Below are 18,065 nucleotides of genomic sequence, written 5' to 3'. Positions count from 1 at the left end.
GTCTTGCATCTAATGCTTGACTGATTCTAAGAATAAACAGAAGGACTCTCCGTGTTTCTGGCACTGGATCAGAAGGGTTCCAATTTTGCCTGTGCACATTAAACATTAGAGGATGGTGATTGTGGTAGATTTCTACACCATCTGCAACCTTCACTGGTCTTGTCTTAAAAGATTTTTGATTTTGGAATCTCACTTTATTTACTGTTAATTTGCACAGCTGAGGTCTTGTTCTACCATTGCCTTATATGCAATCTTGTGTACCAACGCCAAACACATTTTGGTTTGCTCATATGCAATAGGGGTGTGCGAAACGGGCCATATTCAATTCAGATTTGGCTCGAATCAGGGATAGTGATTCAATTAGTTGATTCGGACCACTGCCCCAATTCGATTTGGCTGAATCCAAATCTGAAGAGTCGATGCTGATGTGGAGAATCAGCAATTTGGCCATAGACACAGCTATAAATGTTTTTTCTACATAACTTGAGGTACCAGGTGCGGGTTGTGAACACTGAGATGGTGGGGCAGATGGAGCGTCCCACAGGAGCGTGGCGGTTCCCCCCTGAATGTTTGGTGGTGGACCCACATTTGGGTCCACTGCCAAACAAGCAAGGGTCCCCCTCAGCCCCCTTCCCCCCCCCCCCCCGACTTGACAATCGGACCCTGGGTGCCCCTCCAGACCCAGGAGGCACGAGTTGCCGAGCTGAGGGGGTGGGAGTGGGGGTCCCCCCATGCTCTGCACCAGACCTGGAAGTGCTTCTGGTCCGCTTCCGGGTCCACCACTGAGCATGCTGGGGAGCCTCCCACACTCCCTTGGGACTCTCCATCTGCTCCAGCATCTCAGCATTCGTGAGCCACCTGGTATGCAGAAAAACATTTAAAGCCATGTCTATGTCCAAATCATCAAATCTGTCCAAATTGATTTGGGGAGATTAAAGGGTCTCCTGATTTGATTCAGAGATTCCGCCGCTGAACTGGGCTGAATCTCTGCCGAATCGAATCAGGGATTGAAGCTTCGCGCAGCCCTAATGTCTATACAATGTGCCAGGCAGCGAAGCTAATCACGCCACAAGCTATAAGGCAGCATTAGCATTTTTTCAGTACTTACTTTTGAGTATCTTACTTGAGGATTATTATTTGTTGTTTTTTTTTTTAAAAAAACCACAACCTTTTTCCTATGCATTTTGACTCTGCTACTAGAAGGAAACAAGTAAGTCTCAATTAAGTACCAGCTAGAAATTTGGCTGAGGTGAATGCAACTAGTGAACTGGGATATTTGTTGAATATCTGAATTAAAATTGTACAGGAAAATCAGAAGCCATTTTGTTCACTTTGTGCCTGGGGTTGGAACAGGGTTATGGGGGGTGAGTAATAAACAACAATGGGCACTGGGCACAACATCACTGGGTCAAAGAGTGGAGGCAGGGACTCAGATACTGTGGTTTCATTTGATGTCTCCCTTCCTGTGTTTCACTAAAAACAAGGAAATAGACTGGCCCTTTCCCAAAAAGGGTGAGCTTGACTGCTCTCCTTGGGTAAAATTGCATATTACCCACTGTAAAATACCTTCCAGATACTCACTACCACATTTCAGGTGAACAGCTTTGTTAAAAATAACATGCACAAGAGTTCCAACAATTTTTTGGAAGTATGGCACAATACGAGACCCCTGATAAGATCCCATTACAACACACACAGAACCCTCTGTCAAGTAGTGAAAAGAAAAAGCTATATGGCCTTGCCAGTCACTTTGGCCTTTACAGTTGTACAAGATTTATATTCTCTCTCACAACCTAGTTTCACTCCTGCTTTGGCCTGTCAGAAAGTCAATTTCATTTAAGACATCATACGGCGTGCTACTTGGGAAACTATTATGGGTCAAGCTAGGCACTGAGATTTCCCTGTGAGAAAGAGGATGGGAAGATGAGCTATGAGGAAGAACAAGCTTCTTTAAACCAAAATGCTAAACAAAAAAAAGAGGTCAATAAACTAAAAAACTTGTATGTGGTGAATGCATTTGTACATACATGGTGAATATATTTGTGGTGAATATTTGCGTGTTTGTCCTGTTTCCAAAGCTGTCCCCAAGTACAACATGGAAATATCTATTTAAAATAGATAGGAGGAATCTTGAAGTGGGAGAATTATTGGGGGAGAAAGGAGAAGAGTTGTGCAGGTTGTATATCTGAATACAAAATGAGTCCCTGAACAGTTATCCACTGTGGATTTATTCACTCTACAGTGAAGCTGCTTGTCTATTCAAACTGGAAGGCTTAACTTGTCAGTGTTGCCATCAGCAAAAGCTGTCAACAATGAATTCACAGCTACAGGTGACACACAGGCCTTGGAAATTCAATTAGACAAGAGCCATTTGGTAGAAAAAATATCCCCTAAATAATACCAAGGGAGACCCCTGGGAAAAACTGAATATGGTTTGTAACTATCAGGTGTAACTGGGGCTGAACAGTATAAAAAAAATATAAAAACATGCCACAAACAGGCAGGGAGAAGGCAGTCAAATTCCAGCAGGTCACATCAAATCACTCCTTCAGCACTGGGTCAAAGAGCAGAGGCAGGGACTCGGATACTGTGGTTTCATTTGATGTCTCCCTTCCTGTGTTTCACTAAAAACAAGGAAATAGACTGGCCCTTTCCCAAAAAGGGCGAGCTTGACTGCTCTCCTTGGGTAAAATTGCATATTACCCACTGCAAAATAGCTTCCAGCTACTCACTACCACATTTCAGATGAACAGCTTTGTTAAAAATAACATGCACAAGAGCTTCAACAATCTATCCAGAGAACTTTTAAGGTATATAATGACACTTTATCTTCCTATTGCTCAGTTTCCAGCCCTAGTGAGTGAAACGACTTTACTTCTTTTCAAAGCCAAAAACACTGTAAAATGATGTAGAAATAAGTAGGCTGAAATAATAGGGTCTTCTCAACTAAACTGAACAGTTATTTTCTCTAAAGATATGCATCCAAAACATTTCAAGTACAAGACAACTACGCTATTTGATGCACATAGGCATTCAAAAGCAAAGATCTTGCACATCAGGTTATTACATGTCCAGAAATGCAACTATAGATGAGACTTTGATTCTTATAGACTCACCTCCTGGACTCGTTCAAGTCCCTTTTCACTGCATCTCCCCAGTGCTAAATGACTCCAATGGCAGAATGGCACTAGTAAATATAATGCTGCTATACCCTGTTGGGAGTACTCTCTCATTGCACATATGGGGTAGCCTTAGGAACCTCTCCACATGCTTTCCAGGTTTCCAGCTGAAGCCCACAAGGAGGTAGATTTTCATTAAATATATAATATTAAATCCCAGCTGGCCTGCCCTCTCAGAAGTTAGAGTCCAGACAATAAAGGAAAAAAGGAGACAAAAACAGGCTACGTAAGGAAAAGTGAAGGAAGATGAGGAGAAAAGAAGAACAGAACAATAGTGAAACAGTACAGTAGAGCTGAAGGAGAACAAAGAAGCCCCAGTTTCTGAGAACCACAGGAAAAAGAAGCCCTTCCAAAAATTACAGCAATAGGGAGTGCAAACAACGGCTTCATCTCCAAAACTGGTTTGGGAAGAAGCTGGCTTGGAAATAGGGCACAGGTTCGCTAATGTAAAGCCATCTGACTAGGGGAAAAAATGATACCCAGATGACTTTGCCTATCTGCTCATGAGATGCACAACAAAGAATATTCTTCAAATCAAAGAAATCCTCATATTCAAATGAGCTCACCATTGCTCAGCACATGCCAATTTCTTACAGTTCTCCACAAGAAATGGGTTGAGACCAAAATGTCTTACAATAGGCCTTTCCATGAAAGCCTAGCCACATCTATCTTTTTTTAAAAAACAATAGAAACATGTCATTCAAAGTAAAAGCCCAGTTCTCCGGAGGTATGCAGGCATCCATAAACCTGAGGGTTCATTACAGCAAACACCCACCAAAGCACTAGATCTGACTTATCTTGTGTCATCTCATGGAATATATCTGTAGTGCTTCCCAACAGAGCACAACTGCTATGGAAAGAGAATTTTATAAAGGCATCATTTAAAATATATATGTTGTACAGGACACTAATACAACCAGATTTCTTCTTGTTTAGAGGCTTGCTTTAATTACAACTTCATCTGCAGCACACGCATGAAATTTAACACAGAGATTAAGTAGGGAAAAAAACAACTTTCTTGACAGCCAATACAAACACCCCCAGGAGTTAGACCTCTATTTCACAAGACAGCATTTTGAAAGGAAAATAAAATCAAGTTTTATTCTGCCCCTGCTTTACACCTTCTGCTGCAAAAAGAAACACTACCTTTCTTTGCAAATATCACAGAACGACAAGCTTCCTAACAGTTTAAGAGGTGTCAAACATATGGTCTGTAAAGCCATTACATCTTGTCCTTGGGGGTCCTGGTGTGACAAGGACTTTGAGGGGGAGGGCATGCAACAAATCCAGACCTGCCTTAGCCATGGGCTGTCATTAGCAATGGGACAGCAGCAATGGTTATGGGGCTAAAGTATATGATCTATGAGGAGACACTGAGGGAAATGGTCTTATTTAGTCTGGAGAAGAAAAGACTGAGGAGGGATTTAATAGCAGCTTTCAACTACCTGAAGGTGGTTCCAAAAGTGTTCTCAGGTGGTGGCAGATGACAGAAGAAGGAACAATGGTCTCAAGTCGCAGCAAGGGAAGTTTAGGTTAGATATTAGGAAAAACTCACCAGGAGGGTAGTAAAGCACTGAAACAGGTTACCTAGAAAGTCTGTGGACTCCCCATTCTTGGAGGTTTTTAAAATATGGCTAGACAAAGCATTGGCAGGAATGATCTGGTTGGAGATGTTCCTGCTTCAAGCAAGGGGCTAGACTAGATGACCTTCCTTCCAGCCCTCATTTTCTATGATTCTATGACTTCTTGCCTTACCACCATTGCAAGCGGTTGCCTGTCATACTGCCACATCGATCACTGGCCCCTTCACAGCTGGTTTTTGCCCTGCTGCCACAACTCCTGGCCTTGCAGGGTGTCTGACATCCCTGATCTAAAACATGTGCTCCAATAGCTCATATAATCCCAAAATGCAGCCCTGCTGTGACACTGGCTTTTGGAACTTTTAGAGAAACCTTTCTATTCACTCAGTTTCCAATTCTCTTTCAAAAAGAAAGGAGATAAGAGCTGGCCATTTACTTCTACTCAGCATTTCATGAACACTATTACAGACTGCCTACATAGGTTCAACATGCTTTCTTCAGTTTTCTGGTAGTCAGCTTCTGTGCATTCTTACTTTGGACATGGGAAGATGCAAAATACCTCCTCATGAGCTCTGTGGCCTGGGGCACAGAAGAACTTAGTAAAGCAGGGGACTTCACGAGCCTTAACTTCGTGGGCTTTTTACCCAACCCTAAATGCGGCTGTAGTTTATGTGGTTCAGTCGTATCCTGGAAAATAATTGCTGATTAAACAGAGTAAGAGGGCACCATGAACGACGAGAGACATTTTTAAAGGCAAGTTTATCTGGAGCCTAATAAAATCTTTTACTTAACAAAAACTGGCTAGGGGAGAAAGGGAGCATTTGCAACTGAAGCAGGAATATATTTACCTTCCCCAAAATCTGCTCCAAAGCACTGACAAACCAATGTACACCATCTTCTCTCTAGCAACCAACAGTCACCTCCCGAGACAGCAACAACCAGATTCGAGGTCTCCCACAAGATAATAAAAAGTGCACGCCAATGGGCCCTTCAACCACTTTCCCTCAACATTCTGCCCTTCAGTTTAAGTTACTCTATTGGCAGCAGGAGAAGAGTAAATTTCACTAACCTCAGTGGGTTCAGACGGGATTTTCAATTTGGATAGCTTGGCCTTGGCATTTGCTTTTAGATCTGATATTTTCTCGTAGGGCTCTCCGTGGTACTCCTCTGGAAGTGCCTTGAGCTCTGGTGACTCATATGGTGCCTGATCTTGGCCATCCATTGGTCTGACGTATGCAGTAGGTTTCTGTTGCGTTACACTAGTTTTTGATGGCAAGGAAGGGGGAAATGTCTGAGAGGATGGTTGGGTGGCACCAGCCAAGTTAATGGCTGAACCATCCCAATTTTCACTATCATGTGATCCTACCATTAGATCCTGAGTAGATTGCATTTGACTGCAGGGCTGCCCATGACTTTTTTTGCTATTCTGTGACCTGGAATTTTCATGCTGGCTGGAATGTAGAGGTGACAGGGGTGCCACCGGAGAAGACAAAGAGGACAGCAAGGGAGAAAGTTCCAAAAGGGAAGCTTGCAGTTCATTAGTGGTACCTTCATCAACACACCTTTCATTTTTCTTGTGGCGAGTGCCATTGTGACATTCCTGTCCACTGCGACTGTATTCTTGACCTTGGCTCCGACTGCTGGATAAGCTGTGGCTCTTGGTGTGCAAACTGGAGGCTGGCTCTGTTCTTAACTGTGTCTTTCGGTAGTGGATGGGATTGCTAGCTGGAGAAGGAGCCCAGACCAGGGGTCCCATAGGTTGGTGGCGGGTGCGATGCTGGAATGAAGGTGGTAATGTATTGCTGGTCTTTTCAAGAAAGGATGGGCGATCAGGCTTTCCTTGGGGGATCAAAGAAACAACACTTTCGGGTATCCCTATGAGATTCTGATGGGATCTGTTGTTAATGAGCTCCTTCACCTCTTCATAATTGCCCAGCATGCTCTGAATTCGACTGGACAATTCATCTTCCTTATTTGTCTGAAACAGAAGTGATGACAAGAGAAAATGCAAGTGCCCAAAAAAAAAAAAAAAAAAAAAAATCAAATCCAGGTTCAAGGGGAAGAGAAAAAGTCTTAATTTTCAATAAACCACCATCTTAACACCATTTTATGGTAGATTTAGGCAACCCTTACTCACTCATGTATGTATCTCACTATTGTGAAAGGGACTGCTTTCACATGAGTGCTAACCAACATGAGTAAAGGTTTCAGGTGGGCCTTAGCAGTAGCATGATTTCAAGCTGCAGGCTACTGATGGATGGGCAGGCCAAGTGGGTCATAAATGTTCACCCACTTTCTGGAAAAAAGGCAGATGTGCCCAATAAGACAGGCAGCAATCTCCAAGTTCAATACTTTAATAACCTTCAAAATGAAACCAGAGTCTTAAATGCATATTTTGGGAGCTGCAGTGCAAATGCGGTCCTGCTGTACACGTATCACATTGTACTCTACCATATTACACTGTACACAGAGGTTACAACCCCCCACCACCTCACCTCCTCTCAGCCACGTGCTACATTACTATTACCTTGTATGGTTCTGCAAAGAGGGGAATATTTTCGGGGAAGGTGTCTCTTTCCTGAAGAGCCTCCTGATTCCGTCTCTCTCTCTCCCTGATACGAAGTAAATTTCTATCCTCGTTGTACAAGCTTTGGAAAAGAGAACAACAAGATTAGTTAGCATTTTATTTTGTATGCTCAACCTAAGGATTCACATAGTACAGAAATGGTTCTCTCAAATGACATTATATATCCATCAAGTCAGTAAAGTTTAAAATCAGAAACTTCATTGGACAATCAACATGATAGATCAGCTGCATAAGGCAGCCAGCATGCCTCAGTGTGGAGATGTTGCTAATGAATTTCCTGACACCATACACAAAAGAGTAAACAATGTTTACAGGGAAATGCAAGTAAAGCAGCAGTAAATGTTTTCCCTATTGCTCTCATACCTGGCATTAAAGTTTAATGCATTTCCAGAAGAAAGGCAGAGACGTGTCTTATAATGATAGTCATAACAGTTCATTTTGTGAAGGATTCAATAATTTCCCAAGCCTGCTTTATTCCACGATACATTTTACTGGATGAACGCAAAGACACAAGAGCATTTGGCTTTTGACGTCATACCCTTTGAAACAATGGCTCCCCCAACAATCCAGCTATTGCTGTGACATTTGAAATACAGTGTTTCTGATGGCAAATTTCTATGCACATGATTGCAGCAAATACATATTTGTGTCATTAAAGAAAACTAATGTGCTGATTGTCAACCAAATGCCGATTTGAAAAAGTTTCCATCACAGTTAATACTCAACTTATTCCAAATTTAGCAAAGCACAAGTTCCCAACATATATTACATGTGCCAAATTTGAAATATATTTAAATTGGTTGAAGAGGACAACAGGTTTCTATGGAGAGAGGATAAAAGGGCTCTACTTGAATTTAAAAAAAGAGGCAACTTCCAATATAAAATGGGTGGATTTCATCTTTCAAACCTTTAACTATACCACAATGCTTTCTTTGTAAATCTGGCTGTGTGCTGGATGATGGATATAACTGATAACTCTCCTGTATGGGTGGAAACTAAACAGGCACTTATGTTTCCCCTTTCATTATCCACCATCAAGAGCTTTACTTATCACAGTTTAACTCTCAAAACCGTACACATTTTTTCTAAGGTTGTTGGCAAACTTACTGAAGTTTCATCCTTTGTTACACTGTAAGGGTTCTATTTTTGATGATGTCTTTTTGAAAGGATTATGTGAAGTTCCCACAAACTGATGTGGAGAAAGCAGACGGATAGGGGTATTTTACATGCAGTCCAGCTTCTAGTAGGAAATCATATTAAATCCTTTTCTGAATTGTGATGAATTTGATCTTTTGAAAACAGCTGAAAGGCAATCTATGCAGTTGTATCAAGTATTAGAAAATCAGGTTAGACCTGACGCTTTAGGTCAAGCGAATATTTCAGATTATTATTTTTTGGCTTGAAATCAGCTTCCATCTATGTGTGCCATCATCACTCTGAGTATATAATGTTAAATGATAGACCTGATACAGACTATTTAAGACTGAAGTGGAATGAAGACCTAGGTATTCAGATGACAGAATCTTGGGGGGGGGGGGCAGAAATCAGGAATTCACAGTATTCAAGCATTGGTCTTAGACTTCATCTTCTATGACAAAAAGTACCTTTTCTCTGTACTGGGCTCCCAGTAAACTAAAAAAAAATTAATATATTGCTGGTTGGAGATGTAACTGGCCATGTTTTAGTCGTGTCCCATTATCAGTTCTTTTTGGAAAGAAATTATGAGAATAGTTAACACAGTTTTGAACTGATAACTTTGGCAAATGTGTGTGCTCCTGGATATATTCCTAAAGAACATAAACCAAATCCTTCCCAGATTGCTGGCTTAGAATGGACCTTATAAAGTGACATGGAAAATTATATTACTACGTAAGAAAAGTGGAACATCTGGAAAGATTAAAATCAGGTACAATGAGATGCCATAGAATCACAGGAAATTAGGGCTGGAAGGGACCTCAGGAGGTCATCTAGTCCAATCCCCTGCTCAAAGCAGGACCATCCCCAACTAGATCATCCCAGCCAAAGCTTTGTCTAGCCAGGTCTTAAAAGCCTCCAAGGATGGAGGTTACACCACCTCTCTGCGTAACCTGTTCCAGTGTTTTACTAGCCTCCTAGCAAGCAAATTATTCCTAATATCTAACCTAAACTTCCCTTGCTGTAACTTGAGACTGTTACTCCTTGTTCTGTCATCAGCCATCACTGTAAACTCCACTGTAAGCTCCATCCTCTTTGGAATAGCTGGCATCTACAAAAAGAGTCATGTTTAGCAAGCTTAACTGCTTTGAAATGTTTGGTGCAATTTGGAAAGAGGTTTTAGAAATTTCAGTAACTAAATTATTACTCCTTATACACGTCTCTTTTCTTTTTCTACCCCTCCATCTTCCTTCCTCCTGTTTATTTTTTTCCTTCTTTTCCCCTTTATTACTTACTGTTTGGGACACATGTACATAGTTTAGGTCGACATGTATAGTATGTATTTTTAATTTTTGCGTTGCATTTAAAAAAAAAAAATCAATAAAAAATAAAGAGGATCATGCTTATACTTCTAAGGTAGGAAGGGGGTAGGGACACGCTCCGACAAAAATTAACTCCTCTAGTTCTTCACTGACCACTGAGATTCCGGTAACAAGCCCTATACGTGGCTATATAGAACGGGAAGCTGAAAAACTTTTCACCCAGGCACATAGGTATGAGTTCGACAATTTGAGAACCTGTCATTCCTCATTTTCTCCCCCCATGCCCCTATTTTAAGAAATGAAACAGGCATAAGTGATTTCCAGCCAGTAATTTGCTGTATTTATTCAAATATAAGGCAGGCCTGACTACAAAATGACTCACCAGTAATTAGACTCTATATGGAAAATTATAAATTTGTTATAAGTTTTCCGGGTATAGAATCTAATTACTGAACATCTACCTTGAATTTGTCCTCCTCCCACTGCTACAGCAAGGAAAATAGATGGGGATGGGGAGGGGGGGAAACAACCATCAGGTGGCTTCCCCCACTCCTTACTGTCAGACCCTTCTCTCCCTGAACACACTCACTTTGAAATTAACATTCTGGTAGTCAGTTGCATAAAGGCAAATTATTATGGGTACCCAATGACTTAGTTCAACCAAAATTGATGCTTGTTTGTTTTTTGAAACTGCTACAAGTTTTAGCAAGGGTATTCCACAAACACTTTTAAGCAACTTACTTATGTACTTACTTATATATAGTACAAAGTTTTTAAAACAAAAATTATGCATCCCAGGCCAAATTAGTCAAGACTAATTCCAAATCCAAGTGTCCAGAACCATAAGTGGCTCTACTACCAGCAAAAATCCTCCACCCCCATCCTAGACTTCAGATGTTCCCATAACCTCTGGCAGGCATCCTACTTGCAGGCCCAGGCCCAAGCCCAAGCCCAGAGGCTTGGGGTTCAGATGCCCCCAAGTTTTGCTTGCCCTTAGCCATAAGGCCCCAAGGTAAGCTAAAGAAAAGTCTTCCATTTCCATAAAGTGGGTTTAAAGCAATCCAGCAGCTAAGTGGGGGGATTTACTATAAATCACCTTGGCAGGTACTATCCCCAGGCCATGAGAGCAGTCTTCCTTGGTATGACTAAGAAAACCACCTCCATGATCACAGTGTTTCCCTTGCGAGGCAAGGAGGAACCTTCAAGAGGATGAGAAGTGATACAATTTTTTTTTTTTTCCTGCTTTTTTTGCACCGGTCCTGGAAGCACTGCAATACCAGGTCAATGCATGGAGTGGATGGAGCGCGCTCCGGTTCCACCACCCAATACCAAAAAGAATCTGCTCAATGTAGACCTCCTATGGAGGACATATCAGAGACAATTACCCTGGGGAGCTCGCCTACGTGGTCACGCTACTTCCCCTGCCAGGTAGTATCCCTTGTGATAAACAAAGCGAGAAGTGATACAAACTATGCTTGATATTAACCCAAAGCAAAAAGGCTTATGATTTGCTGTACAGTTCACTGGTCTGAGCCCCAGCAGAGTCAACAGCGTTTCAAGCCATGGTGACCCCACATCTCAGCACTAATCAGTATCTGCATGTACTCCAAATCCCCCCCTCTCACCACAAACAGATCCACACTCATGATTGGAACAGGATGTTCTTGTCATGAGTCCTGGGATCCTCCAAAAATCGATATGCAGATAAGGTGCACGGCAACCTGGTCTGGCTCCACCTCATGGAGTGTGAGGCCACACTAATCATATGCAATGGGCTAAGAGAAGGGGTCACAGAGGGATTATGGGTGAATTGGGGTCTCAACTTGGTGATGTCTGCCAAACATTTAAGGCTACTGAAGAAACAGGAATCTTTAGAAAAGAGAAAAAAGGACACAGTTCAGCTGTAGAAGTGAAGAGGAACTCAAAATTATGCAAGTGTCATGGCTCACCATGACCTAAAAAAGAGTGGGGACTGAGTGCAATTGGTATATACTTTACTCAGATGAGCTGCACTCGCCCATCTTCCCCCCCCCCCCCCCGGCTCACAAGTAAGACTAGGGGACATCCACATCCCAAAGCCTCCAGGCTTGGCACTTGAATGCAGGAAGCCTTCCATGGATTTAGAGAGCCTCTGAAGCCCAAAACTAAGACCCAAGACTGGGTCTGAGAGGGAGGATAGTTTCCTGGTGGTAAAGCTATACACACACAGGCTTGAACAACTAAGCTCTACTCTTGTCAACATTTGGAACTTAAGTATTGGGCTTTGCCCAACAGAATTCAGAACTAATTTGGCCCTTGAAATTAAATTTTAAAAACAAAACCAAAAACAACTTTAGAACACACAGATGTATAAGCTGCAGTCACATCCTGAAGTCAGGGCTGTCCAACTGGCAGTCTACAAGTTGCACACGGCCTCCAAGGGGTTGAGCTGCAGTGCCTGAACTGTTCAGTCACTTGTCCCCGCTCTGCTCTGGGTGCAACAGCAGGTAGAATTTCCAGGCTTCTTCTCCCTGCCCCAGGGTGCAGGGTGGTGCAGCCTGGTATGGTACAGGAAGCAGAGAGTAAGGCCAGAGCTACATAGTTGCCCACTACAACAGGATGGGGAAGGGAGAAGAGTACCAGGGCAGGTGCATGGTATAGTAAGGGGGCATGCACATGGCATGTGGCCTGGGCGCCCTGTGGCTCTCACCCTAGTATGGCTTGCATGGTGTGTGCTCCCTGCTGGTACTGTCTGAGGACTGGGTGCCCCCAGTTGCATAAAATTTGGATAACCCTGTCCTAAAGTGTTGTTTACCTATGTTTTATCATGAAAAGAAGAATGAGGTGAAGCTTAATAGTTACCTTAGGAGACTCTTCTCATCTCACTCCAGTACCAGATTCTCAATGTATTTTCCTCGCTATTCCCATCAGTACCATCCTTCTCTCCCACTCAGAACCTTCCCCATTGGTTCTTAGATCAGATTTTTCACCATTCATTGGGCAGGTGGGGAAATAAATATGGAGTAAAAATCAGCAGCTCTCAGGCTTAGATAAGGAAGGATGAGGCTTCAAAAAAGCCAAATTCTCTCTTTTGTTATAATCTGCATGCAAGGTTAATCCCTGGGACATTCTCCTGAACACCCAGAAAATTCTTATACCTTCATATGCATGCTAAACACCAGCACATTAATATTTTACTAAATACAACCAACTGATTTTTGTCTTCAAAATTTACAATTACGGATGCACTAGGTAGGTCACCCGCTCCCCTGAGGAAAGCAGTTAGAGGTTCCCATTAGTCAGAGCATAGCACATAGAGATGTTACACAAGCTTTCCTCATCCCCAGAAAGTTTGCTAATGCACATGAGAGATTGTGATATCTTTCCTACTCCAGACTTAAGTCTCTCCTCAGCCAAGCCACTAGACTGGCACAACTCTATGTTAAAACAGTAACTCTGTGTTTAAAAAAAAATCTGTTAGATCTTGTTTTATATTAAAGATAATAGATTTGTTTGTTTCAGAGAGGATAAAGTAGAACAAAAATACAAGGCAAATTTCAAACCACTTACAGAATGTCATCAAAATTATCAAACCCAAAAGAATACATCCTTTTCTTGCATATACCTATCCCCAACATTTATAACCTCTTCAGATAATCTCTGAGTTTTTAAAAAACATTTGATAATTAGGTGTTATGTTTGATTATTCAGGGAGAGATATAAACTCGCTCCATTTTAAATGGCGTTTAATGTGTGTGCATTTGAAAGGTTTGCTGAGCTTTATTTGATTTTTTAATAATTGGTATCAATAAATTAAAGTTTAAAACAAATAGATGTTGCCTTTCATCAACACAACAGAATAGACATGAACTGTCATGGGAGGGAAGTGCTATGTAATAATTCTAGTTAATGTTTCTGGGATCCTCAGTGTATTGACTAGACCATGTCAGCAATTATAAAGACAAATCACTTGGTAATCTATATTTTAATGGAGGAAGATGTGTCTAATAGTGCACAAGGTGCACAATGTGCACAATTTAAGTGATGTGGTTTGTATTAAATTGGCATGAAATAATCAGAGCCTTCTCTCTCACTTTCTGCAGTAATTTGTAATTTATTGAAAACCAGGGCTAACCATCTCTACATACAATTACAGAAGTCAAACATAAGCAGCGATACAAAAAAGAAACAGTTTTTCATGGTTCTTCTACCATCCCACTTGCCAAGCTTTAGAGGTTAAAAAAAGTTACTTACCAGCGAGTAGAATGAAGATGTTCATATGTGCACCCTCATTGTACAGGACAGGCAGTGCCCTTTTTCCATGTGCTCAAGCAGAGATTTTTTGCCTTAGCAGTACCCACAGGGTATGTCATGGTTCTGCCCCTCTTGTGCATCACAGAAGGGATAAAGAGGGGATTGTATTTCCACTGAAAGAGGTCTCAGAGTCATTTAGAAAAAAAGCAACTGAAGGACCTACTAATTGCAGAATTTGCCCAGGACACTTTTGAAATGGAATAGTGCTTGGTAAAGATGTACATCAAGCTCCAGGTTGCTGCTTTGAAGGTATCAGTTATGGATATACTGTAAAGAGATGCTGTGGAAATAGCCTGGGCTCTGATTAAATGGGCACTAGTCTCCATTTGAGCACCTGAGGTACAAATGCACCCATAAGGATATCCATATAGGCAAACACTGCAAGAAGGACCTTAAATTTCTCTCTTAACCAAGACAGACAGACTAGGCTATGTTATTAAGAACAGGTGATCAATGAATTTTCTTTAGCATGTCTGCAATGGTTTGGGTTTCCAGTTAACATCTTCAGAATGATTCCCATGTGACAAATGGCTTGGGTTTTCCTGCAATGGGAAACGTGGTGGGACAATATTCAATGACTGCACGGATGTCTAACGGATGTAAGTGGACTGTTCTAAGGGCAATCTTGGGCATCGTGTTAGTCTTTTATGTGGCAAGAGTCAATTAGATAGAGCACCAGTGGGTTGTTCAAATTAACATTTTGCTACAAAAGAGGACATATGTAACACACAACAGCTTCAATAATAAGATAACACTGAAAAATACGTAACCTCTAAGCATTTAAAATAATGATGGATTTTTATTAACATAAAAAGCATCATGGATCTATCTCTTCCTACTCAACTCTGCTGTGATAGAAATAATACAATATTAGAAATTGGGGATTTTAAACTGAGAAGTTGGTATGCAGAAATGGACTCCCAGAAAAACACAGGTTCTTTTCTTCTCTGAAAGATCAGCAATCATAATTCTGTTGGAGAAACTACTGCAGATTTTGAACCAAAAAAAATGAAACAAAATTATATAAAACAATGGAGCATTTAGCCTTCTGCTACATTATGTGTATTTATATCAAAACATTAATTCAGTTCTTTGTGACAGAGAGTCTGAAATGGCTGGAATGATTCTTTTCTACTTCAGTGCGCTTTGGACAAGGTCTTAACATGGGCAATACTGCATTTGGTATAAACCTTGGGTATAATCCAGGTGAACTTCCTGCAAAATGTAGGAGACTCCCAACAGAAGACACCATACAGCAGTTCAAAAAGTCAATGTGCTGATGATACCTGGACACTGAACGCACGCTCCGAAAGCATCTCAAATACAATGAAATAGTGACAAAAGTCATTTTATAAATTACATGATTTAAACTTGATTACATTCCTTTTAACAAATGTCACAAACATTTAAAAACAAATAACCTCCTCACAAACCTCACCACAGCCAAGAAAAAAAGTTACAAAGAAAGATTGCTGAAAGATCATAAGAATGTCATTTTGAAACTGGGGGGAAGGAAAGATTTTAATAGCTTATTTTCATTTACATTCCCAGAGTCCAACCCAGTCAGTATTGACTGGTCAGTGCTCTGACATTTTTATTTCGCTTTAAAATGGAAAACAATATGCCTAAAAATAAACATTTACAAATAAAGCGTAAAGAATAATAAATTAACTAAACTGGGCATGCAATGTGCTTTCTATTAAGATACAGTATCATGCTCAAGTGGGTGGCAAGAGTGTTGTTTGCGTCATTCCTGTGATGGCAGACAGAAATCCAAATTCAAAGCAGCTTTCCTCAAAAGTTCAGAATTATTTAAATGAAGAAAGTGCATCTAATTTATACCTCCCTTCACACTGCTTATTGCAAGAGTGCCTGTTGCTTCCCATCTGTATACTCATGCAGATAGATGCATGGAAAACAGCATCTTAAATTCTGCTTGTTGCAAAAACAGCAGCTGTAACATGGCTAATAACCTTTCCCCGGCCCGTTGAACCTTCCTTGACCCTCAACTCCCTCCAATCCATAAAGTAAAAAGAGTGAAAAGAAAAAAGGGGGAGGGGGGCAGGGGAAAAAAGGAATGCCAAACTTTGTTTTTGCAGTGACACCAATTCCTGCAGCTTTAAAAGAACAAAAACATGCCTGCTCTGGAATAGTCTGGCTGATGGAGTATTCTCACAGTACCAGCCTACCAGGCAGTGCTAAATGAGGTTAGTCATGCATTATTACTAAATGCCACTTAATGCTGCCATGGTAACTAGTGGCCCAGACTGTTTACTAGGCACAGCTGACTACTCATTTATCACAAGGAAGGTCATTTCACTCAGTTTTTCCTTTTAATGAGCCTGATTTATCCCTTTGCTCACTTTTTAAAATCTGTCCACTAATCCTCATTCATGGTTATCTTAGGGGTATTTTCCTCATACAGAAATGCAAAAAAAGAGATGAGTATAAGTTGTAGCCCTGTTGGTCTAAGGCAGGGGCGGGCAATTATTTTGGGTGGAGGGCTGCTTACTGAGTTTTGGGAAGCCATCGAGGGCTCCATGACAGGCAGCCAAAGGCAGATAAATATGTATTTTCTAAACTTTTTAGGGGCTCCATGGGCCGGACAGAATGGCCTGGCAGGCCGGCATCCGGCCCGTGGGCCACATTTTGCCCACCCCTGGTCTAAGGACATAGGCAGACAAAGTTCTTTGGCAAAATCTGGTATCTTTTATTAGACCAACTCAAACAGTTGTAAAATGCTTCTTTGCAAGCTTTTGGGTATAAATACCCTTCATTCGGCTGAGGAAGCATCTGCAGTTGGTCTGTGCTTTTCCTGGGTGGAATGAATAGTAAAGTAGTAAAAAAGATGTGCTTTTAACAGGGAGGGGGGGGGGGTAAAACCTAGCACTAGGACCTGTCCATACATCAACTAGACCTAAACACTGGAACTTGTATTTATTTGAACCTTTACTGATCTGGATGCAAGCCTGTGCTTAGATTCTTACTACACATTAAGAACACCGTATTGCGAAGGTGTTTCACTACAAAACACTCTCAAAATAAGAGCATCCACATAGCTTTACACCAAAGTAACTAAAAGTGTGAATTAAAACAGTCATTTTTGGTTTGAGTATGGGGGGTAGACAAGCATTTAGGCCAAACTTTTAATTTACTAGTGATTTCAGGTATCCAACTTTAAAAACACATTTTAAAAAGTGCCCAATTTTCACAGCACTTCAGACACATTTCCAGTAACCTGTCAAGGGTGGTACTGGGGAGCCAGCAGGGAAAACTTGCAGGAAGCCTGTATTAATTCAAATGGAAGCTTGTCAAAAAACCAACCAAACAAACAAAACAACAACAATAAAAATCAACAGCCCTATGTAAGTTTTAAATTTTGACAAAAATAAAAAAGTCAGCATTTTCCAATAGAGAAAGAAAAGTAGAAAAAATCTGAGAAGCTTTATGCCACCATACTGAAATAACAAGACACATGCTTCCAAATCCAAATGCTTCATATATAGCAAACTAACTTGCTGTGTTCAGGGAGCTCTGATTCCCACTTAATATTTTAAGTAAACTTATTTATTTCCAACAACACACTAAAAACATTGGGCTAACTGAGCTCCAAATCAACAAGGAAAAAAAACAAACCTACCAACCCACTAAGCCAGGGGCGGACAATTATTTTGGGTAGAAGGCTCCTTAACTAGTTGAGATGAGCTGTCAAGGGCTGCATGGGTAGCCCTGTCCCTTGACAGTAGCCCCACCCTCTCATTGTCATCTCGGGACTGGAAGTCGTCCCCCCCCCCCCCAACCCCTGACCTTTGCCACTGGAAGTCCTTCCTCTTGCCCCCCAGAAATATTCCTTCTGGGAGGGTGGTTACAATCTTAGAACCAGAAAATCCCCAAATCATATGCTAAAAAAGTCAAACACCGAAAGTCAAAAACCTCATAACTCTGGATTTCTATAATCCAGAATTCTTGA

General features: G+C 41.3%; 1 protein-coding gene and 1 pseudogene across 3 annotated transcripts in view; both read right to left on the bottom strand.

Moving 5' to 3' along the window:
• AFF1 (ALF transcription elongation factor 1) overlaps positions 1-18,065 on the bottom strand; it is a 204,397-nt gene that overhangs the window by 99,614 nt on the left and 86,718 nt on the right. For all 3 annotated transcript variants that reach the window (XM_090037027.1, XM_090037026.1, XM_090037028.1), the window contains 2 exons: positions 7,287-7,407; positions 5,829-6,737 (listed from right to left, as the gene is read on the bottom strand). In XM_090037027.1, the coding sequence (XP_089893153.1) occupies positions 5,829-6,737; positions 7,287-7,407 (1,030 nt within the window). The remainder of the gene's footprint in view (positions 1-5,828; positions 6,738-7,286; positions 7,408-18,065) is intronic.
• On the bottom strand, positions 11,046-11,305 carry LOC149870872 (U2 spliceosomal RNA; annotated as a pseudogene).

Source organism: Crocodylus siamensis, chromosome 2 (genome assembly GCF_052110815.1).
Source record: "Crocodylus siamensis isolate JL-2025a chromosome 2, ASM5211081v1, whole genome shotgun sequence".
Taxonomy (NCBI): Eukaryota; Metazoa; Chordata; order Crocodylia; family Crocodylidae; genus Crocodylus; species Crocodylus siamensis.
Note: the sequence above shows the minus strand (reverse complement) of the source record. Positions and strands in the feature narration are given on the sequence as shown.